This window comes from Heteronotia binoei, chromosome 21, assembly GCF_032191835.1.
Source record: "Heteronotia binoei isolate CCM8104 ecotype False Entrance Well chromosome 21, APGP_CSIRO_Hbin_v1, whole genome shotgun sequence".
In the NCBI taxonomy this organism is placed as follows: domain Eukaryota; kingdom Metazoa; phylum Chordata; class Lepidosauria; order Squamata; family Gekkonidae; genus Heteronotia; species Heteronotia binoei.
The window spans coordinates 161,732,558-161,757,705 of NC_083243.1; the positions used below are offsets into that span (position 1 = coordinate 161,732,558).

The following is a 25,148-nucleotide window of genomic DNA, read 5'->3' on the forward strand; positions in this document are numbered from 1 at the left end:
ATATTAATTTTAGTTCTTAGTAATTAAGGGTACCTTTTAATGTTAGTATTTTGAGTAAATAACACTGGCGGGGGTCAAGTAATGGGGGGAAAGGTGATTAGAAAGAAGCATATGGGATAGATGAAAAAAAGTTATTAACGGAAATTGTTACCATATGATATCAATAAAATTGTTTAAAACACAAAACTCATCTCACCAAAACAAATGTAGATGCTTCGAGCAGCAACAATGCAAAACAGTTGTGAGAACGTTAGGTAATATAAAAGGTGAGTTTCCAATGTGGTGATAGTCACAAACTGTCAGTGTAAAAACACCCTAAGTGTAGCTAAATTACAATACAAGACAGTTGCCTTTGGTGGAACAGACACAATCTGATACAATCCCAGCCCCCTCCTGCTCCCTTTGCAGAGGAGGCTGGGTCCCAAACAGCTAGCTGTGAGCTGGAACTCCTTTGCTGTTTTCTCTGACCTTCAGGTACATCTTACTGCCCTTCCCTTGTGGAAATCTGGACAATTCTACCATTTAAGCTTTCCTGCTTGCTTTGGCAGGCATCTTCCCCAATCCAGATTTAGGTCTCCTGCCTTTGTGGGAAATATCCCTAAACTCTTTCCCAGTCAGGTTAGATGTCATGTACTCCACACTCCCTACTACAGATCATGTTTTACAACATTCACTCATCCTCCCCTCTTGGCATGGAAACCAAATAGCTAGCTGTGAGCTGGAACTCCTTTGCTGTTTTCTCTGACCTTCAGGTACATTTTACTGCCCTTCCCTTGTGGAAATAAACAGTTGCCATGGTTTCAGGGATTCTTCTGTGTGCTCCAAACCATGTATATATTTGAATTTACAACAGGGATCACCTACTCTACTAAGGCCAAACCACACCATATATAGTTCTCGGATCAGGTCCGGATCTGTCATAGGAACTGTTGGTCAGATTTGTACTTTGAGTTTCCTTGATTTGAACTGGGATTGTAATACACAAAGTGAATGCTTATGCAGTGTGAGCGACTTGCTAATGCAGATAAATTTGAAGGGGGGGGGGGGAAACCCTGTTGCAATCTGCTGTGGAGATCTCCCAGTTCTTCTTTAGAGTAAACTTGTCCTTCATATCCCTTTCTTTTGTCCACCTTTGTTCATTTATTTTGTCCTTGATTGGTGCTTAGTATTAGGATATTTGTGGTAATAAAGATGAGTTTGCCCGATTATGTGTGATAATGAGAGTAGTAGATAAATCTTCCAAGAAATATTTTGCAAAAAAGGTAAACTAACATTTGTTCAAGTAGATCAGATTTACATTCAGGTTGCTGTCAAAAGAAGAGAGAGAGAGGTCTAAAGAGTACTTTCCCTGTCACAAATGGCCAGCTTGTCCAGCATCATGTGTATGAGAGTATGAGGGCATTGTCTCTACTGGGGAGACCTGTGGTGACAGAGAGAGGACAGAGAGGAGGGGTCAGAGGGCAGCTCCCAGGTTAAGACAAAGAGAAGCATCTCATTCAAAGAGATAACACCTATGCACCCTTAGAGAGATGTAGCACCCCCACTCAGTGTCCAGGCTTGCTGAGTCGCTCACTCCAACACTTAAGACAGTCTTTTACTACTGACTGAGCTATGGGCAAGGGAACTCAGTTTAAGCATATATACATACTTCAAAAACCATTTTTTTAATGAGGAATTAGGGAGGTTTGGCAAGATAATAAGGCCTCTGAAGATCCCTTGTTTTCCCATAGATTTCACTGTATACTTTACGGAGGGTGCATTTATTTGACAGATGGTTGTCCTTCACGTGCAGTGCAGTTTCATCACCTTTTATTACAGTATTTGAAGAAGTGTACTTGCACATGAAAACATACGCCTTGAATAAAACTTGGTTGGTCTTAAAGGTGCCACTGAATTCAAACTTTGTTCTATTACTTTTCTCTGTTTTAGTTTGGCAGTAGCCTATTTTCTGATGATGATAAATATGAGAAAGTAATCAGTAGTACAGACTCAGGTGAAATACATGGACCTAGGCATAGCATCGCAACGCAGAGTTCACAGGAAAGGTAACTGTAAATCCTAAGCTTTTATAATGAATAGGACAAGAATGAAGGAGACTGGAAGCAATCTTTTTTTTTGAGGGGAGGGGCAGCATCAGAGAGAGGAATGCAACAGCCTCTTTTAGGAGTTTCTGCACTAGAAAACACTGGAGGATGTACATACTAAAAAGAATCTGGTAGAGCAGATTCTGGTAAAGAATCTGGTAAAGACTGAGCAGTTTGGATGCTGAGAGTATTGAGTCTTCTATTCTTTTTTGCTTTGTCATAGTCATTTTTTCCAAGTTGGGAAAATAGATATGAATACAATATTTTTCAAATATTACCTAAACATTAAATCAGAACTGAATACAGGAACTTGTTAAGATTTTGTCTCAAAAACTTGAAGACAAGCCCCACATTATTGGATTCACTTGCAAAATATAACACTCCATTAGCAAAATATGATCCTATGGTTTTTGGATTTCAAATTACTGGCATCCTAAAAAAAATTGTTGCAATGCAGCCCATGAGCAACTCAAACCGAGCCTCTATTGCTGGTTGGGGTCAATGACACCATCACTCCATAGCAGTCCAGCTTTGGGTCCAGCTAAGGATGCATAGTGGTAAGCTCTAATACTACAGTCCAAACTCTGTGCATGACCTGACTTTGATCCTTGCTGAAGCAGGGTTCAGGTAGCCAGCTCAAGGTTGAGTCAGCCTTCCATCCTTCTGAGGTCAGTAAAATGGGGGTAAACTGTAGCTTGCTGGGGGTAAACTGTAGATGACTGGGGAAGGCAATGGCAAACCACCCTGTAAAAAAAGTCTGCTGAGAAAACATTGTGATACAACTTCACCCCAGAGTCAGAAATGACTGATGCTTGCACAGGGAACTACCTTTACCTTTACCTTTAAGGAAGTAAGGGAGGAGAAGGAAAGGAGTGAATGGTATATGGATTGATTCAGTGTGCAGGTCAAACAGGACAGTAAGAGTCAGTGGCCCAGTAACAAGTACAGGACAAACTGATATTACTAAAATTGCACCTTATTCCTGGAGTTATGTTTGCACTGACTGGTATTACTGCTTTGGAAGGATTTGATCCTTCCAAAGTCTCCCATCCAAGTGCTAACCAAGGCTGATGCTGCTTAGCACTTGAGATCAGGTTAGCCTGGCTTATTCTTGCATATTAGGTGGAAAATCCAAAGATGCCATTTTCCCACAAGTGGAAAAGCAATCCCTTTCCTTTTCCTTTCCCTACCATATTGCTGGTTAAAGAACGAACCATTCATTCAGACATAAATCAGTCAAAATTGATGACTTGCTTTGGGATGTGACATAAACTTGTTTCTGTTTTGGAACACTATGATATGCAAGACAGAGCTCCATTATCTCCTGAAATATATTTTGCTTAAGTTCTAATAATTCTACTATGCTCACCCTTCCCTGAGGCTACTTTCCATTAGCCTCTAGTACTGATGTATTCCAGGAGCTCTTTGGTCAGATAAGTAGGATCAGAGAGAAAGTGCAAGAGTGGTTCAAGATAACACTGCCCCTGTATTCATTATCTGGTGCCATTTTAGAATAATTTTTCTCCCCCACCCCCACGCCAGGAAGCAAGTAGAAGAGGCAGGTACCTGTGGCACAATGCATGGGGCTTGGCAACAGTCTGATCTTATCCAGTGCTTATGCCCATGATATGCATACAGTGGGATGTGGGAACTTATATATATGGGAACCATGCAGAATGTTACTATCAGGACACCAGGAAAGAAAAAAAAATCTAAATGAACAGGCTGGTCTATGAAACTGTCATGCTTCAGTAGAAGAAATGCGTGTGTGACATCCAGATAGCTTCCCTCAGAGCAACAGTTGTGTTGTGGGGAGTCTGGCATTTGCCCAGCAAGCAAATGACAATATTTTGTCACCAGAAACATGCAGTTCTTCCCCCATCTAGTGCATCAGTAGCTCCAACAGTTGCTATGTAGAATGTGTTATATTTGTTTACTTGTTTATGTACTTATTTATAGCTTGCCTTTTTCACGGAGACTCAAGGCACCTTACGCGTTGTAAGTTAAATACAGTCAAAAGGATAGGACATCCAATAAAACTGCGATAGGATTTGGACTGCAGAAATTTGAAAACAAGCAGAAATTTGAAACAGCTGAAACAAACCTAAAACAAAGCATAAGCATTTTAACATCATGTGTTACAGAGATTATATCGTAGGAACATGCTTATAGCAACAGACAGAACACAGTAATATAGTCCACAGAGCTTGTCCCACAGCATTTTTTTGAACAGTACAGTCCTTTTGCATAGTTTGCAGAAAGCCAGGAGAGAAGGAGATTTCGGAACCTCATCAGGCAGGCCATTTGACAAAGTCAAAGCCGCAACAGAATGCATGTGTATGAGGAGTTGTTGATTCTATGGATTTTGGATCTGCAAGATGGCAACTGGAGAAGGCTTTGCTCTGCTGTGGCAGAGCATATGGCTTTGTAAGAGTTTTGTAAAGGATAGACAATGGCTTTTTAGGAAGGGAAAAGAGAAGCAGCTCAAAGAATCCTTGTTGAACTTTTTTCCTTTGACAGCTCAAAAACAAAGGAGAGTCAATCTGATCCAACTTTATGGGCTGCTCCCACCTCTCAGAAATCAGATTTCGTTTCAGCTGTGAATGCCACCAGAACATCAGAATCTTCTTCCAGTCTGTTGTCATTAATGGGGAAACTCCAACATGGGAGCTGTAAGTTGAAATTCTTCTCATTTACAAAAAAAGGTGTGGCATTGATTGGTAGATCAAAGAGTTACATGTGTAATGTATGCACACAAACACTCCAAACAGCCTAGTATAATCAAGTTTTTGGGATAACTGCAGAAAAGCTTGTATAAACGTCATATAATTTGAAATTAATTCATTAATTGCAGTACAATTCTGCTACCTTGATTGTAGCTTGAGGCAGGGTTCCAGTAGTAGCAGCTGAAGGATGTGTCAGCATATTTTGAGTTAGAGCAGCTGCTAGGGCCCAGTGTGGATGGTACACAGAGCTGGCATTCCTGATGGCAATGGCAACAGCACTCCCAACTGCATACACTGGCCAGTGCTGTTGAGGAAGGGGTGTGTAGGTGGTGCAGGCAACTGAACATGGGCATTAGGAGTGCTTGCAAGCTGAAGAAGAACACACAAACAGATAGGTGCATGCAGGTGTGGGTGTGGAAAGAGAGGACCCTGGGAATGTATGAAAAAGTTGCAGACTGCCCACTTTCCACCCCCATTTTGGCTCAGCATGAATTTCAGAGAGATTTTTCTGAAAACGAAGTTTCTTCAGAAGAAGAGACAAGTCTGGGGGAGTGCCCTCGAAGTGACATCACAGGAAGAGGTGGAGTTTTGGTTCAATGTGCCCTGGAAGTGACACCACAGGAAGTGGCATAATTCCTGTCTCCCAGCTTCACCCCCAGAGTCTCCTGGCTCCACCTCCAAATTTTAGTGGGCCACAAAGGAGAGGTGTAAAAATAACCGGCCCAAGGGAGTTTGGGAAACCCTGATCTAGGCTAATCCTGGAATTGGCCAATCTATGCTAGAGCAGTTGTTGACAAAATATAGTTCCAATGTGAAATACAAAAACAGAATCCAAGAAATATCTTTTATTAAGACTAACCGAAATAACACAATGCATTGTGCAAGCTTTCAGGTTTTCCAGATCTCTTCATCAGGCTGGATGTTAAAAAGCAAGATGTGGGATTGGCAGGGGAATCTTTAAGTTATGGTCATGAGATGTCTCTGCATCTTTCGTAGGATGCTTTATTGATTTCACAGAGTGGGCACAAAGTGTGGCTAGCTAGTAGCTAGTTGCTGCCTGTGGCATGCTTGGAAGCAGAACCAAAAATGGATACCATCCAGCTCAAAATATAGCAGCAGATATTTTTCAGTGCAATACATTAGCTTTTAATTTGAGCATTTAGAGCTATTTTCAGTACAAAGCCTAGCCCTGAAATTGGCAGGAATGGGCAGGGGAGTCTGAGTCTAACTAGATGTAAACAGCATTTCCATCATCAATTAGCAACTACAGTCAGTTCATACCCATCTATAACAAATAGCTTCCCATCCAGGATTTTGCTTTTGTAATGTAATAAAAAATGTGATGCAAAATCAGTTCTGTGAGTCCCTCAGTAGATAATGCAGCTCATTATCCATACTGAGTAGGGATGTGCACCTCAAAAATAATGGGTATTTTTTCAGATCCAGATATCAGGGAGCCGGAAAATCTTGGGATTCCTGGCTATCTGGGTTCCAAATACAGATTTAGTATTTGGATCCAGGTTTTTATAAAGCACTTTAAGCTAATGGCCCCAAAATTGCAGCTGAACTGCTGGTGTCTATGCACTAAATAAGCCCCATGTTTCAAGTGAATTGGACCAAGAGGTCCAGTTCTATGGGCATCTGAACAAAGCGCCCCCAGCCATCCTTCAGGAGACTTTGAGGTGGAGCCAGAATCAAGGGTGTGACAAGCATGATTGAACTCCAAAGGGAGTTCTGGCCATTACATTCAAAGGGACTGCACACCTTTTAAATGCCTTCCCTCCATTTGGAAATAATGAAGGATAGAGGTACCTTGGGGGGGGGAGCTCATAGAATTGGACTCCCTAGTCCAATCTTTTTGAAACTTGGAGGATGTTTTGAGGAGAGGTGCTGGATGATATGCTGAAAATGTGGTACCTCTACCTCAAGAAACAGCCCCCACAGAGTCCCAGATGCCCATGGATCAATTCTCTATTATACCCTGTGGGAATCAGTCTCCATAGGGCATAATGGAGTGCCCAACAGACATTCCCCTCCCCCCCACTTTCTGATAATCCTGAAGCAGGGGGAGGGCCTCCAACCTGGGATTGGCAACCCTATTAGCGATCAAAGTCCATTGTAGGAACTTCTCTAAACCAATAGGAAAGGCTACTTCAGAACTAAGGGTTAATGGATTATATTAACATCGATTTAAAGGTAAAGGACTTATATTCTTTAGGGTTTGTAGAGTCTTTCGGGATCAAGTGCCGTGTTCTACTGGAGAAAGTTTTCCTTCCAGACGTTTCGTTCTCAGCTGCGGAGAACATCCTCAGTGGCGTTGCAGTAGAACATGGCACTTGATCCCAAAAGACTCTACAAACCCTAATGATGTTACCAGCCGTGAAAACCTGAAATCTTTGATGACTTATATTCTTGCTCTAATTCAGAGGTGTCAAACTCATTTGTTATGAGGGCCAGATCTGACATAAATGTCCCTTTGTTGGGCCAGGCCATGCATGCCATAATGTATAACACTAGGGTTGCCAAGTCCCGCACAGTCTCCGGTGGGGGACTTTTTTCATGTGCACTTAGCGCATGTGGTATAATGACGTCACTCACAAGTAATGTCATCGCACCGGAGACGTCGAGTGCCAGCGGCTCTAGGAGCTTCTGGGAAAACTCTATGGTTTTCCTGCACATTCTAGCAACTTCGGAGGAAAACTCTGTGGTACCATAGAGTTTTCCTCCCAAGTTACTAGAACATCCAGGAAAACCATAGAGTTTTCCCAGAAGTTCCTAGAATGGCCAACGCGTGACGTTGCCAGTGCAATTACGTCATTTGCGAGTGATGTCATCATGCTGGTGACATCAGGAGGGTATCCACCCACTGGCCCACTGTGGGCCAGCAGGTTGGAGCCCTCCAAAGTGGGAGAACTCCTGCCCCACCTAGGAGTTTGGCAACCCTATGTAACATGAGGTAACAGAGATATAAACTTTAGAAAAGTGATATCAGATTCTGAATGGCAATAGTAGGTGAATGACAATAGCAGGCTTCACTGAATTAGCTGTGATATGCAGAGGAGTAGTAGGTGTGGAGATACCAGCATTGGTAATGAGACAGGAAACCTGGATTTCAGTTGCATCCAGGAGGATGCAGAGAATCCATGGACATAAGTCTGACACTAGAAACCACAACATTCAGGGTTGTTGTTTTTTTAAGGCCATGGAAATTAATTTTTTCATTTTCATTCTGAGTCTTCATGTCTTTACCCTCCACCCCTTCCTGCCAACTCAATAGTACCTCTTCCCAAATAAGGCTGCATCGACACTACATGGATAATTTGTTCTACCCCAGCTCTCAAACTGCAGTGGGGTATTTCTTTTCTTTAAAAACTTGGATTTTATTGAAAAATGTTCTTCTTTTACTGGAAAGGTAAAGACAAACACATAAATATGAACAAGTTGTATAGAAAGCCATCACAATGCTACACAGGAATGCAATCAATAGTTACATATTAAATAAATTTTGCAAAAAAACAAACCCACCAAAACAACAAAAAAGTTACAGTCATATAATAACATACACATTAATATTTTATAGATCTATTATTGCACTGAATAAGCAACTTTATATAACTCTGCCTTGGACATGATATATTTATTTTTTTATCATTGTAAGTGACAAATGACATCTGTATTTTCTAGGGGTATTTTTCACTGCCTGTCCAGCACAAGCATCCACATGATGTAATCTTCAGTGTGTTGCCCTTCCACGACCACCTATTGTTTCCCTTCCTTTGCCCCAATGTTTCTGGAACTTGTTTTGATCCAGTACCGCACTTCATTGTGAATGGGAAGATGCAGATGTCTGCACGTCCACCTCTGGTGCCATTTCCCCTTCCCATTCCCTCATGCCTTTTATTCCCCCTCTGCCAGTGAGATTTTTTTTACCAATTTTAAACAGTTTGGTAAATTGCTGTAAACCATACTGTTATAGCTATTGTTGGGTGGGATGTTTTTTTAAAACCAGCAAGAAAGGCCTTCAGTCAGCATGGGGGTGGGGAATTACCAGCATGAGGAATGAGACTCACCCAATGTAGATATTATGTTGCCACTCTGAATGCCTTTGCCTTTGCAGTCCACAACCGGGAATTATCCTCATTTGGAAGAAGCCTAAATCTTTCACTTCCCTCCCAAAAGATACAGCTTGTCATTACTCTGTTCTTTTAAAATTTCACTTCTCAGCATGTAGGTCAATGCCTAAGCAGCAGTTAGCGTATGAAACACCAACAACAGATAATTCTTAGCTAAAATATAGAGAAAACATGAAAAAGTAGAATGTATAAGTACAGTGGACTGATTTTACAGTTAAACTAATAGCATCCTTATATGTGGTCTACTCCTTAATCATAAGATTTCCCATAAAAACTTTTTATTGGGAAGTATTAATATGGTCTATGTTGTGTTTCACCTTTCTAAAGCAATTGACAAAAGTCATTGTGTGGAGTACTGGAGAACTGCTCAGTCTAATTTTAGTCTTGGACAGCCCTCAGCTGGGAAAGCACCATGGATGCCAGTTTCTTTCACAAAAGAATGCAAAAGGTTAGTGCCACAGCATGGAAGAATTTTGAGAGGTCAGCCTGAGAGTGAGCAATGCTTCTGTAATTTCTGTGTGACCTGGGACCTTACTACATGTTGCATTTTTCCAAGATCAATCTTTGAGTCAAGTGACAGACGTATTCTGGAAACACCAGGCTTCCCAACCATGGGAGGGAGGGCGGGAGGACTGAGGACTGATTCAGACTTGGGACCATGGCACATGGCCCCCACTGACCTCCGCCTCAGTCCAAGTTGGGCTCAAGCATGCCTGAGAACAGTGGTTCTCAACATTTCATATTTTATGCCCCACCAATTGCACCATCAAGAAGAAGAAAAAGACATTGGATTTATATTCTGCCCTCCACTCAGAGCGGCTCACAATCTCCTTTATCTTCCTCCCCCACAACAAACACCCTGTGAGGTGGGTGGGGCTGAGAGGACTCTCAGTGCAGCTGTCCTTTCAAGGACAACCTCTGTCAGAGCTATGGCTGACCCAAGGTCATTCCAGCAGGTGCAAGTGGAGGAGTGGGGAATAAAACCCGGTTCTTCAAGATAAGAGTCCTTAACCACTACACCAAACTGACTCAAAAAAACTGGACCCAACCCTGATAGACACAAAAAGCCCACTTTCCCCGAGAATGACATCTATATGTATACAGGCATTTTACTATTATATTTATGGCAAGTTTTAAGGGCATAAAAGTGTTGGGAGACTAGTATTGTAGGGAGACTATTAAGAGACTTTCCCAGTGTCCAAGGTTTCTGTTAGTATGCCAGAATATCACAAATGGATAATCTGCAGCAAATTATTTTTTCTTTACTACTTGGACTGGATTCTTTCTGAAAGTGCAGGAAAAACAGCAAACCCCTGCCTTATCAGTCCTTTACCCCACTATTGGTTGCTGTTTTAGACATTTTGTATTGTTCCTCTAGTTGCCAGATCCTTACCTTGCACTGGTGGGAGGTCGAAGGGAGCTTTCTGGGAGTGGGGAAGGTGGAGCGATGTCACCATGCATGACATCCCTGATGTGATGTCACATGGAAATGATGTCATCATTCTAGGGACATTGTGTGGCAACACTGTAGTTCCTGGGCAAACTAGTTCTTGTGGTAAAATTGGGCTCAACCCATAGAGTTTTGTCCCCAAACCATAGCATAGCTGTGTGATGTCCTTGGCATGATGACATCATGTCTGCATGACATCATCATGTCAGGGACATTGCATGGGGTTGTGGTTGTTGTGGGTGAGGGCTTCCCCTGCCAGCCAGCTGTTTGGTGGCAGGCAGGAGCCCATGAAATTGGGGAGTCCTCTGCTCCCATCTGGGGACTGGCAATTCTAATAGTTCCTCAGTTTTCTAGCTTTTTGCAGGAAGATTTTTTTCTCTTGGGGCACATTTTCAGAGAGAGCTTTTTCAGCCTACCAGCCTATCTTTGAGTAATCAATAATAAGGAGGCAGTCAATGATGTAGTGGGATCTGAAACTCCAACCACTATGGGGCAGTTATCTGTCATGTTTGAAACTGTCCAGATAATGTTTATGTTTAATTCGATGTATACCCCGCCCTCCCCGCCGAGGCGGGCTCAGGGCAGCTTACATCAAAGTCAGCGTGCTATGATCACAGTCATAAAAACAATAAAACCACTTAAATATATAAGTTAAAACACACAGATTAAAACAATATACAGCTTGGTGCTAACACATTAAATGTTCCTCATAGTTCCAGGATGGTGGTTATGCCAGAATTCTCCTACGGTAGGTTGAAGGCCTGCTGGAAGAGAATGGTCTTACAGGCCTTGCGGAACTGGGCGAGGTCCCGCAAGGCCCTAACCTCTTCCAGCAGTTGATTCCACCAGGATGGGGCTGCCACTGAAAAGGCCCAATCCCTGGTGGTCACTAATTTCACCTCCCTCAGCCTGGGAATCACTAGCAGATGTTGGGATCCAGATCTTAGTACCCTCTGAGGAATGTGTGGGGACAGACGGTCCCTCAGGTAAACGGGTCCTCAGCCATACAAGGCTTTAAAAGTAATAACAGTGTACTATAAGGATCTTGAAAGATAGACCTGGGAAAAAAGTCCATCTGGGAATAGAATCTGTCTTTTGTCTGCCCATCTGTTAAAATATTTATCCCCCATCTTTCCTTGTGGTTCAAGGTGGCTTACAAAACATCTGATTTAAAATCAACAAAATAAACCCCCAGATAACTCTCCTTCCTCCAAAAAAGATGCCTGCGATTTATGCCATTTATAGGTTTATTTATTATAAACCCTGGCAAATAAAATGGCGTTGCAACTCTATTATCTAAGTAATGTGATTCTTAAAAACATCAGCCATCTGGTCATACAGATGTCAGATGCCTATTATTGAGGTTTCAACATATTAAACATAACCTCCCAAGGCAGTAGGATACTTCTCAAGGCAACCAGCCATTGCTGTTTAATGGGTTTTGCTAAAAGCATCTCTCTCTCTCTCTCTCTCTCTCTCACACACACACACACACACAGAGCATCCTGCAAACAATCCTTTATATATTTTCTATGCAGACCTCATTATTTAAGAAATAGCTGTTCAAATCACCTCAGAAGAAAGTCACTTTAACAGCACATTCCTCTCACATCTGTTGCTAAATCCATATGCTAAATTGCCTTCTTCCACACTTCTGCCTAATCTTTCTCCTCTTTGGTTCTTAACTTTCCTGGTTGATTTGTTTCATTTTCTTTCTCTCCCTCCTGGAACATGTCTTTTCATCTAATTAAGTTCAATAAATAAAGTCTTTGAATAGATGTAATGACAATTTGTTCCACCTCAGGGTATGCTGATGCATAGTAGTTCAGTGATGTGTGTGCAGACTTTTCTCTCATTTACAACTATCTGTACTTCCCATAGGTACTTCTAACCCTTGCAAATTCCGAAAGGATCTATGACATCCCTCCCTAGAACCTCTACCTTTTCCAGATCCCCTTCCTTTCCTTTCTGCTTCAGTTCTCTCTGGGTACTAAGTACATATTTACTGTCCCTGTTTAATAGGCACTCTTGCTGGTACATACCAATTTTGAACCTAACTGTGGAGCAGCTACATTAAACTGTACTTCTTTAGCTGAAAGAACTATACATTTCTGCCTTATGTGTTAGGAATCATAGCTGTATTTTAACCATATGCCCCTCTGTAGGGTTGGTTTGTATAACAGGCTTCTGAACTTTTTCCCCCCTCACACTTCCTTCCTCCAGGGATTCTACCATCACAAGCTCTCTAAAGATCGTCAGTGTACATCATCAAGGCAAATTTATCCGAATCCTCAACAATTTGTTGAACAAGGAGATAGACCTCAGTGGCTACATCATCCAGCAATGGGTTGAAGGGTACCCAGTGTCTATCTACCGCTTCCCAAATGGCACTATTCTGCCTGCACAGCACCATATCACCGTAAGGAGCAGAGACCCCTCTCACTTCCCAGTCCTTGGTGTGATATAAGTCCTATTGACTTACAAAGCAGGAGCTTAAAGTTAGCATGTTTCTCTGATATGAGAGATGCAGCAGGGTCTCATTGTGTCTCCCTCAATCTGCAAATTACTGCTGTAGAATAACGTCATGTGAATACGATATTGTAAGATACTGAAGGCCAACCTACATTACATGCAGCAAGTATTCTGAAGCCCCTCCCCTGGGGGGTTACAAACAGCTTCTGAAGGGAGTTGTTGAAGGGGCTGCCATCTTTTCAAGCTAAGAAAGGACTGTCAAACTACAGTTCATCTCGATTGCCCATAATGTGTGTTTTGGCTCTCTAATGAATATGCAAAGATGTTAAATCTAAACATAAACCATGTGTCTTACTGATATGTAGTGTGGCTTATTCATCTGCACTGTTTTTTAGGTCTGGGCTGCAGGGGCCAACCTCGCTCAAAAGCAACCTTCAGACACATTCTTAGACTCACAGTGGTTTTTCAGAGCAGGCCCAGAATGTACTACCATCCTCTGCAATTGCAGTGGCCAGGTAAATTGCTTCATTTAACAGTTTGGAAGGGATATACTGCTTTTTGCTCACCTTTAAAACAGCCCAAGTGTTATCATATAGTGGGAACACTGGCACTGTATCTCTGTGGACTTCAATATAAACTTGTAATAGAGAGTATTGACAAGACATGCTGAACATTCAATGGGAGTATATTTAAATTTCTGAGTTTTTCAATGAATTGTGTTCTACTTTGCCATGAGATAACATGTCCATACCTATTTGGTCATGGAAAGGCTTAATTAATCCTGGGGCTCTGCAGAAATTATTATAAGTATCTACTTTGGAAGGGTCTCTGGTGCCAGTTTCCTGACATGTGGATGAGAGTTTATTACATTTTATCCCACCTTTTCTTTAAGGAACTCATGGTAATATATCTGGTCAGGACTTTTTTTGAGCAGGAATGCACAGGAATGCAGTTCCAGCTGGCCTGGTGTCAGGGGGTGTGGCCTGATATGCAAATGAGTTCCTGCTGGGCTTTTTCTACAAAAAAGTCCTGTATCTAGTCTTTTTCTCCATTTTATGCTCACAACAGCCTGTGAAGTAGTTTATGCTGAAAGGTGATGACTGGCTCAAAGTAATAGTTAAGTAGTGACTTGAACTTGGGTTTCTTTGGTCCACTCCACCATTTTATCTCCTACACTATATTGGTTTTCAGCATACTGTGTTATTACTATCCAAAGTTGAATTTTAAAATCACAAGATTTGTTAGATGTAAATAAACATAACAGATATTATCAACTATAGTGCAAGATTAGGTCAGGATGTGAGATCTAAATCACATACTTGCTGCCCCTCAGACTCATCTATGCTGCTTAAGGTCAGATTCAGTAGGCAGAATGTATCTCTAGGTTTGTTCTGCATACCAGATAGATTGTCCTGTTCAATAGGACATCAGAAGCAGCCACGCAATGGTGGCTAACCTGCTAACCTGTTGTTAACCTGCAGTCGGTTGTAAGGAAGCTGCTGGGAGTTATTAGATACATTTGAAATGGGTTAGAGGAAGGAAAGGAAAGGTCCCCTGTGCAAGCTGGGGTGACGTTGCTTTCACAACATTTTCACGGCAGGTTTTTTACAGGGTGGTTTGCCATTGCCTTTCCCAGTCATCTACACTTCCCCCCCCCCCAGCAAGCTGAGTACTCATTTTACTGACCTCAGAAGGATGAAAGGTTGAGTCAACCTTGAGCTGGCTACCTGAAAACCCAACTACCGCCGGGGATCAAACTCAGGTCATGAGCAGAACTTAGAACTGCAGTACTGCAGCTTTAACACTCTGCGCCACAGGGCTCGTCGAATGCCCTGAGGGAAATACAAAACAGAAGAAGCCCAGCAGAGGGAGCAAATGCTTTCAGCTGCTAAAGAAACCACCAATAGTGTGAGAGATTTCTGATGTTCTATTATTTTCTCATTTGTATCTTAATTTTTTTTTGAGATTTTAAATTGTAAGCTGCCTTGAGCATATTGGCAGAAGGGGGGGTATATAAATGTCAATAATGTCTGTCAATTGTGACCTGGTGTGTGTTTTCATCCTCTTACTCCCAGACAGTGTCACAATACACAGCACCTCACAGATTCACAGCAGCTGCAGAGGCCTACAGTGATAATGTGGACCTTTCTGTGGACAAGTTTCCACTTACAGATGACAAGGAGGAAACTCTTGAAGCATCCTGGCCGTCAAAGGAAGAAGTAGCTTTGCCTGCAAAGACTCTCCAGAAAGAGATGATTGATAATTCTTCCAGAGCCTTAAAGACAAGGTACAGATTTATCTTAGGGCATTTAATAAACCCAGCCAGCTGGGAGGGGGAATGGAGCTTGGTGTCATCTAACACATTACTATCTCACTGCCAGGCCCAACTTCCTTAATGAACATGTGATCTCATAATTTCATGTCCTGTTGGTTTAAGATACCAGCAGTGGCTTTTGCCCACCCACCCCTTGAATGAAACACAACACATGTTATGGGTTATACTGGGAATTTTATTTAAACATAAGCTGATCTGTATTGTGCTGGCAGAGCAAGCATCCTAACAGGGCAAACCCACCCTGGTTCAGATCCAGGTCTGAGATCCCTCCGGACCTTACTCATCACAGCCCGCTGTTAGTACGTAGAGAGGAGGGACTGCACATTCCAGCCCATAACTGCCAAGCCTTAAGGCTTGTAATATGCTCCCTCAACCCCAAAGAGCCCCCCAACTGAGACACCCTGACTGCAAACCCCATAGGTACCCAGTTTGAGGACCCCCCCGGCCCCCCCCCTTGCTGATATCTTGGAGTGCTCGCCAGCTCAAAATCCTTTCAACCTGTGCTTTTTCTGGCTTCCCGGTTAGGGCCTAACCAGCTTTGCCAGGCCTATTTATCCCTCACCCCTTCTGACCATGTGGAGCAGGTGAAAAAAGGCTTCCCTCTCTGCCAATCTGAGTGAGGTTCAAAAAATTCCTGCTCAGCCCCAAAAACTGGTGACTAGCTGATCGATCCCACATGGTCTAAAAAGAGGTGGGTGGGCAGAGAACTTGCACTGGGCCAAACTGCTGCCAAAGGGTGCTGATGCCAGACCTGACTGGCGAGCCAACCTCTCATTGGTCAGCACTCCCTCACTGAGCCCCAATTGGTTCTCCCCATCCTCGTGCTTCCTTCGAGATGGGGGGCCCCTGGTAAATGCCACCACCTGCTTCAGAACAAGCAGCAGTCTTGAATCACCAGATGCAGTCATGTTGACAGCTGCAAAGCACTTAAAGGGGTCACAGCAAGATCCTATCAGAATACATTCACTATCTTTCTGGCCTATTTAAGATGTCACAAACAAAAAGGTTTGTCACAAGTGGAGAGCTGGTTTCTTGCTTCTTACTCAAGCATTCCCTCCTCCCACTACATATTCAGAATCTTATAAGAGTTTCCAGTTTCTAAAGTCTTTGGTCTAACTTCATTTTTTTGGGGTGATGTTTGATGTGGGCACCTGGACAAATTGGAGTTTGTTTCTTCCCTTCAAAGGGTTACTCAGAAAGAAATTAACTTGAATGTGTTAAAGTAGCTGCCTTTGGATGTCACGACAAATTAGAATCTTTCAAAACAAGGACATTTTCAGTTGTTCTCAACATATGATGTGGAGAGGGAAAGGTGGAAAAAAATGTATAAACCCAACAAGCCAGTTCATGCCCATTGTAAATAAAGTTATATTTGTTCATTAACATCTGAATAGAGCCTCTCTATATGTTTGTAGCCTTAAAAGGAAAACTCCGTTTAGAACTGAAATTAAAGAAATGGAATCAAAACTCAGATCCCTGTGTCCAGAGTGAGCACAACAGATAGCACAGGAAGGGCTCTGGGTAGGAAACAATTTTATGTAAGAGCAAATACTGGAGACTGAGGGGGGGGGGTCTAATATAGATTTAGGTGCATTAAATGGCAGTTTAGTTGGGGTTCAATATTTGGTCCCAGAATGCCTTTAACAAATATGTGTGACTTATGACAAACTGAACAGTGAAGCTGGAGTTTTCTGTTTAGTACTTCAGTTGTGTATTTTGGTCTTGAAAAAGAACTACATTCCCAATTCTCCCCTGGATCAGGCCCAGGATACTGGGAAAGGGGAGAAAGCAATTCTTTTTCCATGTCATGTCTTCAGTCAAAGCTGTCCCAACTGGCTACTTTAAGCTCTAATAGAGAAGAAGAGATATCATATATTACATTTTCTTTCAACTGGGGGTAAAAGTAGTGTAAACAGCAGGAGGGAAAGAATTAAGCCCTCTTCTCTGGCACTGTAGCTTTGACTAATTTTTCACTACCACATCCACTAGCTGCTTTTTAAAGTCAAAGACATGTCAGAGGTTTCATACACTGTGGTTTAGCCCCCAGGTTGTTAGGGGCTAGGGTTACATATAGTGTTATATATGTTATGCATGCCACAGCAGTGGCAAATCTGGTGTAGTTTGGGTCTCTCTGGTCCTTTGGAAAAATGAGAAACCAAATATCAGTTTTGTCATCCCAACACATATGCCTCTTGCTCTTTGTCTTGTGCTATGTCCCTTTTTGCTCTGCATTATCTGTTGAACCAGGGTGGTTCAGTGTGTGAACTGTGAATAAGCCAGTCTCATCTCAGTCACAAATTAATGAGGTGCCCTTAGGTGAGTTCATTCCCACCACCTGCAATACGGGCTTAACAATACTGGCCTGCCCTCCACAACTGTGGTAATGATTACTATACTGAATATGAAAATCTGCTTTGACCACATAAAATAGCCTGATTATTGTCAGGGGCTAGCTGATAGGAATGTATTTCACACATCTTAAAGACACTGTATTGCCTGCCAGTTTGCTTCTGACGAGTCCAATTCAAGGTGTTTATGACCTTTAAATCCCTTCATGGCTTAGCACCTGCATATCAAAAGAACCATCTCCTCCCCTATATCCCCATGTGCCAACAGTGTTCAGGCTGCTACCTACTGGCTGTTCCCTCACATAAGATGGCCTGCATGGCATGAACCAGAGCCCCAGGCCTTTTCCATTATAGCTTCTATTCCATGGCACAGGCTTCCTGACAAGTGAGGGAAGAGAAGCCCCATTATTAAAAATCTTCAGAAAGCACTGCAAGGCCTTTATAGACTGTAGTCAACTTTTGCATTAAAGGGGTATTTGATGTTTTATTTAGTTTTAAATCGTAATGTTTTAACTATGGCTTTTAAATGGCCTTAATTCATGCAGGAAGGGAGGACATAAGTATTTTAATTAATAAATAACAATAAATACATAAAGAGAATAAAGTTTGAGCCCAGTGGCACCTTTAAGACCAACAAGTTTTATTATGGGTATAAGCTTTCATGCGCACTCACACTTCTTTTGCACACAAAAGCTGTTCCGTTCTGTTGCTTCAGACTAACATGGCTGCCCACCTGAATCTAAATATAAATATTAGTTCTTAAATTAGTTACTTAATATCAGGTAGATTATTTTCATTGCCAGAATGTGAAATGTTTTCAGCAGCTTAAAGCTGGTCAAGTGTAGCAAAGAGCAGGCATCTCATTTACTGTGCTTTGAGGATGATGGTGAGTTTCATACTGAGTCAGTTTGGTTTCTTTACTCAGGTACATAGGCACAGTTTCGATAGACTCTACAGGCAGCATGGATTGGAATGTCCATCCCAAAGCAACAAAGAAGAGAATCAGTGATGCAAGCAGTCGGTCTTCCATCTTGTCCTTAAGAACCGTCAGCTACCCACTCTTGAGTATGTAGATCAACCTAAGGATTTCTGTGTTAAATGTTAAGCTACATCATGTGTTAAAGGCTCTTTTACATTGAATGTATCTATGTTAAAGTAGTAGATGTATAATCAGAAAGGTTTAACTGAGCATGCTTAGAGGTAGGCACAGAGGCACTAACTACATGTTATGTGCAAAAACATGCAGTGAAGTGCTAACAAGATTAACCCCCACCTACACAAAATGATTTCTGAGCTTGGACCTGGGGAGGGGAAAGAGGTGATTTTTGTGCAGAGAATCCATGAGTGGGCAAAAGGGATTAAGCATCCCCTTCCTCTATCCTAAAGAGCCCTGTGGTGCAGAGTGTTAAAGCTGCAGTACTGCAGTCCTAAGCCCTGCTCACGACCTGAGTTCGATCCCCAGTGGAAGCTAGGTTTTCAGGTAGCCGGCTCCAGGTTGACTCAGCCTTCCATTCTTCTGAGGTGGGTAAAATGAGTACCCAGCTTGGTGGGGGGAAAGTGTAGATGACTGGGGAAGGCAATGGCAAACCACCCCGTGAAAAGTCTGCCATGAAAACGTTGTGAAAGCAACGTCACCCCAGAGTCAGAAACGACTGGTGCTTGCACAGGGGATCTTTCCTTTCCTTCCTCTAACCCAGGAGTGTCAAACATGTGGTCTGGGGGCCAAACTGGGCCCTCGGAGGGCTCCTATCAGGCCCCTGAGCAACTGGCTGTCATCTGTTTCCTTCTCCCTCTCTCTTGCTTCCTTCTGCATAACAGTTTGCTTTGCAAGGCTTGCTCAATTGCTCAGAAGCTACAGAGCAAAGACTTGATTTTCTCCATTGGCTTATGCTCCTCCCTTGGGGAGAAAGGGGGAAAGGAGAGCTTGCTTTGCCAGACTCTTTCAATTGCACAGCAGAGCTATTGAGCCAAGCCTCTCTTCCTTCTATTGGCTGTGGCTCCTCCCCCTCCTGGTCCCCTGGGGAAGGCAGGAAAGAGCCAGAGCTTCCTTTGCCCAGTCCCCTGGATTGCACAGGAGAGATATAAAGAAAGCACCTTTAAGACCCACAAGTACTAATGTTTTAAGCATGTTTTATTTTAAGGTTTTTTTAAAAACAAAAATATTTATTGCATTTATCTGTGTCCTTTATAAAGTTTGCATCTTTAATTGCGTTTATCTGTGTCCTTTATAAAGTTTGCATCTTTGCTACCTAATCTTAAATAGGTATACACACGGCCCAGCCTGACATGGTTTGGCCCAACAAGGTGTCATTTATGTCTAGCCCTCATAACCAGGGCTTTTTTTGAGCAGGAATGCACAGGAACGCAGTTCCGGCTGGCTTGGCATCAGGGGGTGTCGCCTAATATGCAAATTAGTTTCTGCTGAGCTTTTTTTACAAAAAAGCCGTGTGAAACAATGGTGATGTCAGGTGGTGTGGCCTAATACTCAAATGGTTTCCTGCTGGGCTTTTTCTACAAAAAAAGCCCTGCTCATAACAAAAGAGTTTGACACCCCTGCTCTAACCACTGTACTTGCCTGTGAAACTTTATTTTTAAAGTGTTGGACTCCATTACACATTTACATTTACAATATAGTTAGTCTCTTAGCGCAAGTCTGCACTGCAGATGTAAATCTGGATCACAATCATGGCTGCTTCCCAAGATAGCTTGGGAAACGAATGGGGAAAACAAGAGCCTCTAGCACAGAAGTCTCAGTATCCAGAATGAAGTACACCTGTCAGGTTTCTTCAGTGCAGACACACTTAGAAATTGTGCTTATATGTTCAGGGAAATATAATTTCCTAAATATGTTCCCTTTTTTTTGCAAATCACCTATTTTCTGGTTCCACCTTTGTTATTTTTAACTAGAAAGGCAGATACTAATCAAATTCTGTACTTTATCCTGTGCTCAGAATGTGAACAAAACATCACAAGTGCCCTGATCTATTACTAGAGCAAGCTACTACTGTGCAAATTTGTAACACATACAACTATGGCAGCTGGATGATTCATCCACTCGCTTTGCAGATTAAAAAAAGTAAAATGGCTGTGCTGTTATGTTTCTACTGCAAAGCAATTCTGGTTCACTCTGAAAGAGGATGTGTTGTCCACACACTTGTATACACCAGCATGGCCAATGGCTGGGGCTGATGGGAGTTGTAGGCAAAAAAACATCTGGAGAGCTACCGTTGGCCACCCCTGATATACACTACATACAACTGAGGCTCAGACAAAGCTAATTTAGTGGTACATTTGGACACCAGAATGCGAAACCTGTTCTTTTGAAACAACTCCTGATCACATTGCATGTACACTTACAGAGACTGTGTTGTAATGCAGAGATGGGTGGCTGGGCTGATCCACAGTATTCCCAGCAACCAGTTACTGGAAACTGGGAGTAGACTTTCCTATCAGTTAAATTTTTATCCCAACGTTTCTTCAAGGCACTCAGGATACATTATTCTCCCCTCTTCCTTTTTATTCTCACAGGCCTTGTGGAGACCTGGCAAGACCAGTTATCCAGGGCCATCGATGAAATAGCACCTCGGCGCCCTCTGCGCCCTCGTGTGAGGCTGGCCCCATGGTACACCTTGGAATTGCGCCAGCTGAAACAAGGGCTCAGACGACTAGAGAGGCAGTGGAGACATACTCGGGACAAAGCAATGAGAACATCCTACAGAACGTTTATGAAGTCTTATGAGATGGCAGTCAAGGCTGCAAAGAAGAATTACTTTGCAACCAAGATTGCATCTGCAAATTCGCACCCGGCACAATTGTTTAGAATAATTGGAGACCTTATAACATTGCCACAAGGCAAACCAAATATTAGAGAATTGGAGATTGGCTGTGAGGCATTTGCGAAATATTTTGCAGATAAAATCTCATTGCTCCGCCAAGACCTGCCTACCACTTTGGAAACAGTGAGTGAAATTGAGGCTCCGTGCCTGTCTTCAGGTTTGGTACTGGATCACTTCAACCCACTCAACCTGGAGGAAGTCGATGGGATCCTCTCCGCTGCTCGCCCAACAACATGCGATTTAGACCCTTGCCCCTCTTGGCTGATTAAATCTTGCCAGAGGGAGCTTAGATGTCCTTTACGGGACATCATAAATAGATCCCTCGCAGAGGGGCACTTCCCAACGCCTCTGAAAGAGGCGTTGGTCCGCCCTCTCTTAAAAAAATGTACAGCAGACCCGGCCGAATTAGCGAATTATCGACCGGTGTCTAATTTACCATTTTTAGGTAAAATTATCGAGAGGGCAGTGGCGTTGCAGCTACAGAGGTTCCTAGATGACGCTTCCGTCCTTGACCCATGCCAGTCTGGTTTCCGACCGGGCCATGAGACGGAGACGGTGCTGGTCGCCTTGGCGGATGACCTCCAGCGGCAACTGGATCGTGGCGGCGTTGCGGTACTGATGCTATTAGACCTGTCGGCGGCATTTGACACAGTCGACCATCAGTTGCTAAGGCGCCGCCTCACCGACATTGGGGTTAGGGGGTTGGCCTTGCAATGGCTCTCCTCCTTCCTCTCAGGTCGGGGACAAAGGGTGGCTATTGGGGGGAGCGATCCCAGAGACACACACTAGATTGTGGTGCGCCTCAGGGAGCAGTTCTCTCCCCAATGTTGTTCAACATTTATACGTGCCCCCTTGCCCAGATTGCCCGGAGGTTTGGGCTGGGTTGCCATCAATATGCAGATGACACCCAGCTCTATCTACTAATGGACGACCGACCCGGCTCTGCCCCAGGGAACCTGGATCAAGCTTTACGGGCTGTTGCGACGTGGCTCAGATTGAGTGGGCTGAAGCTAAACCCAGCGAAGACAGAGGTCCTTTGTGTGGGTCGTGGCGCTCTAGGAGGGGAAATAGCTCTCCCAGCCTTCGACGGCGCGCCACTGAAACCAGCGCGCCAGGTAAAGAGTCTGGGTGTTTTACTGGAGCCTTCATTATCAATGGAGGCCCAGATAGCAGCCACTGCCAAGTCAGCATTCTTCCATCTGAAGCGGGCAAGGCAGTTGGCCCCTTTCCTGGAGCGTCGCGACCTCGCAACAGTGATCCATGCAACGGTCACCTCAAGATTGGACTACTGTAATGCCCTCTACTTGGGGCTACCTTTGTGCCGGACCCGGAAGTTGCAGCTAGTGCAGAACGTGGCGGCCATGCTACTGTTAGGGCTCCCGAAATGGGAGCACATATGGCTGGGGCTGCGCGAACTGCACTGGCTGCCAATTACATACCGAGTCCAGTACAAAGTGTTGGTTATTACCTTTAAAGCCTTGTATGGCCGAGGACCAGCCTACCTGAGGGACCGTCTCTCCCAATATGAACCCCAGAGGGCACTGAGGTCAGTCGGAAAAAATAAAATGACTATCCCTGGGCCGAGAGAGGTCAAGCTCCAGAACACCAGAGCACGGGCCTTCTCAGCTGCGGCCCCTGCCTTATGGAATCAGCTTCCGGAGGAGGTGCGGGCCCTGCGGAACCTTGATCAGTTCCGCAGGGCCTGCAAAACTGTCCTCTTTAAACGAGCATACACCGGCTGCTGAATTATTGTGAATTAAGGACCTGCCAGCATGGTCCTGTTTCAAGGACCTACATTATCACAGAATTATTTAAACTGGCAGAAACCAGCGTCAGAATGCCACCATTGCTGCCAGATTAACTTAAATTAATTTAAATTATTAATTCTTAAATATTAACTGGTTTTTATAATGTTTAAATGTTTTTATTGTTAAACTTAAAGTTTTTATTTATTATTGCATATGTATAAAAGGTTGTTAGCCGCCCTGAGCCGCCTATGCGGGGAGGGCGGGATACAAATAAAATTTATTATTATTATTATTATTATTATTATTATTATTATTATTATAGAAATAGTCTGAGTGAGAATTAGTAACTAAGGTCACCCAGCGAACTGTTACAGATAAATGGGAACATGAACCTGGGTCTCCCCACTTGTCCCCTCCATCTCCCCACTGCCCTCATTCTGTGTAAGAGTGCTTCCAAACACATCACTGTACAGGGGATAAAGAAGGTTAAACAGCTTTGAATTCATCTAAAGTACAGAAATATTACACTTTCTCTAGTTCAGCTGACCTTGTAATAAGTACTAATTAGGTACTCTACTTTTATTTTATTTTTTTGGCAGCCAAAGACAGCCATTCTTCATCCAGTGAGGATGAATATTTTCCTTCTCGAACATGGAAACCCCCACTTGAAGAACCAAAAGCCAGAGTAAGTGAAGTCTATTAGTAGCATATATATGGAAGAGGTAACAGCATTCCCAATCCTGTTCAGTCCTACATAGGATATTCTGAGCTCAAGCTCAGATCTGCTGACACTGGGTATAAGGAAGCAATGAGGACTTTCTTTCTTTCTTTCTTTCTTTCTTTCTTTCTTTCTTTCTTTCTTTCTTTCTTTCTTTCTTTCTTTCTTTCTTTCTTTCTTTCTTTCTTTCTTTCTTTCTTTCTTCCTTCCTTCCTTCCTTCCTTCCTTCCTTCCTTCCTTCCTTTCTTTTGTCAAAGCATATCTTTCCCACCAATTCCCATCTCATTCCAGGGGACTCCAAGGAGGAAAGGGGTCTTCTTTTATTTTATACAGGGGCCTTGCAGAAGCAGTGCAAGTCTCTCTGTTGCAGCCCAAGTACAAAGTGAGTAGATACCCCCTACTTCCCATGTGCTCCATGGATAAGGTGTGGTGACAAGAAATTGCTGGCAAGCCAAATAAGGATTTGTGGAAATCTGAGAATGGGGAGTATTTGCAGGAGCTCTTGGTCTCTTAAAATGTGAAGGAACAAATTCAGTTAAGCAATATGAAGAGATGTTAGATGTCATTTAGTTGAATCCGGGGACTCTGTGAAGGTAACATGACTAGAATGGACTATGTCAGAAGACTGAACACTGTTCTTTCCACAAAGCATGGATGCCAGTTCCAGGCTTTAACATGGAAAAGCACGTAGAGAATTTCAGTTGATGCTGTTACTACAAAGACATCTCATGTACACATGATGGAATAATTCAGAATGCATATTTTGTTATTTAATATGAAAAGGCCCTTTCAAATCTTCCTACAAATTCTGTAGATAAGTGGCTGATGACTTGTTGCAGTATCTACACACAACAGAGGAAGAAGACCGCAATATTCTAAACATTTTCAGGCTTTGAGGTAGATTTTCCCCTTTTAAGCAAAGGTTTCCTGTTTTTCCAGTATGTCAGCTATGCAAAACATATCAAATCCCACTATAAACATTCTATAAAATAATATGCCTTTTCTAGGAACCTTAAAATAAGATGTCACATAGGTTGCTTGGCAGACCTTACTCTAAAGATGGAACTAATACTAGAATATTATTTAGAGGAAGAATGACTTGGATAAACTTTCCACCTGTACTACCAGTTAGCATTTTACTACTATTAAGGCCACAGATGGATTACTGAAAGGCAAAAAAAATGACATTGAGTTTTAACTTACTATCCATATGGATTGCTTCCACTCTGCTATGTAACTTCAACAAGTAGCTTCATTTTGTCTGTACATCAGGCACTGCGTTTTTAGAGTCAGAAATG

At 42.9% G+C, this 25,148-nt stretch overlaps 1 protein-coding gene across 1 annotated transcript in view; it reads left to right on the forward strand.

Annotated features, from left to right (window-relative positions):
* Positions 1 to 25,148, forward strand: part of LMNTD2 (lamin tail domain containing 2) — a 76,255-nt gene that overhangs the window by 49,858 nt on the left and 1,249 nt on the right. Inside the window, exons 6-13 of the mRNA XM_060262405.1 lie at positions 1,930 to 2,045; positions 4,605 to 4,756; positions 9,271 to 9,391; positions 12,617 to 12,812; positions 13,261 to 13,380; positions 14,941 to 15,152; positions 18,474 to 18,613; positions 23,732 to 23,817. Coding sequence (XP_060118388.1) covers positions 1,930 to 2,045; positions 4,605 to 4,756; positions 9,271 to 9,391; positions 12,617 to 12,812; positions 13,261 to 13,380; positions 14,941 to 15,152; positions 18,474 to 18,613; positions 23,732 to 23,817 — 1,143 coding nt within the window. The remainder of the gene's footprint in view (positions 1 to 1,929; positions 2,046 to 4,604; positions 4,757 to 9,270; positions 9,392 to 12,616; positions 12,813 to 13,260; positions 13,381 to 14,940; positions 15,153 to 18,473; positions 18,614 to 23,731; positions 23,818 to 25,148) is intronic.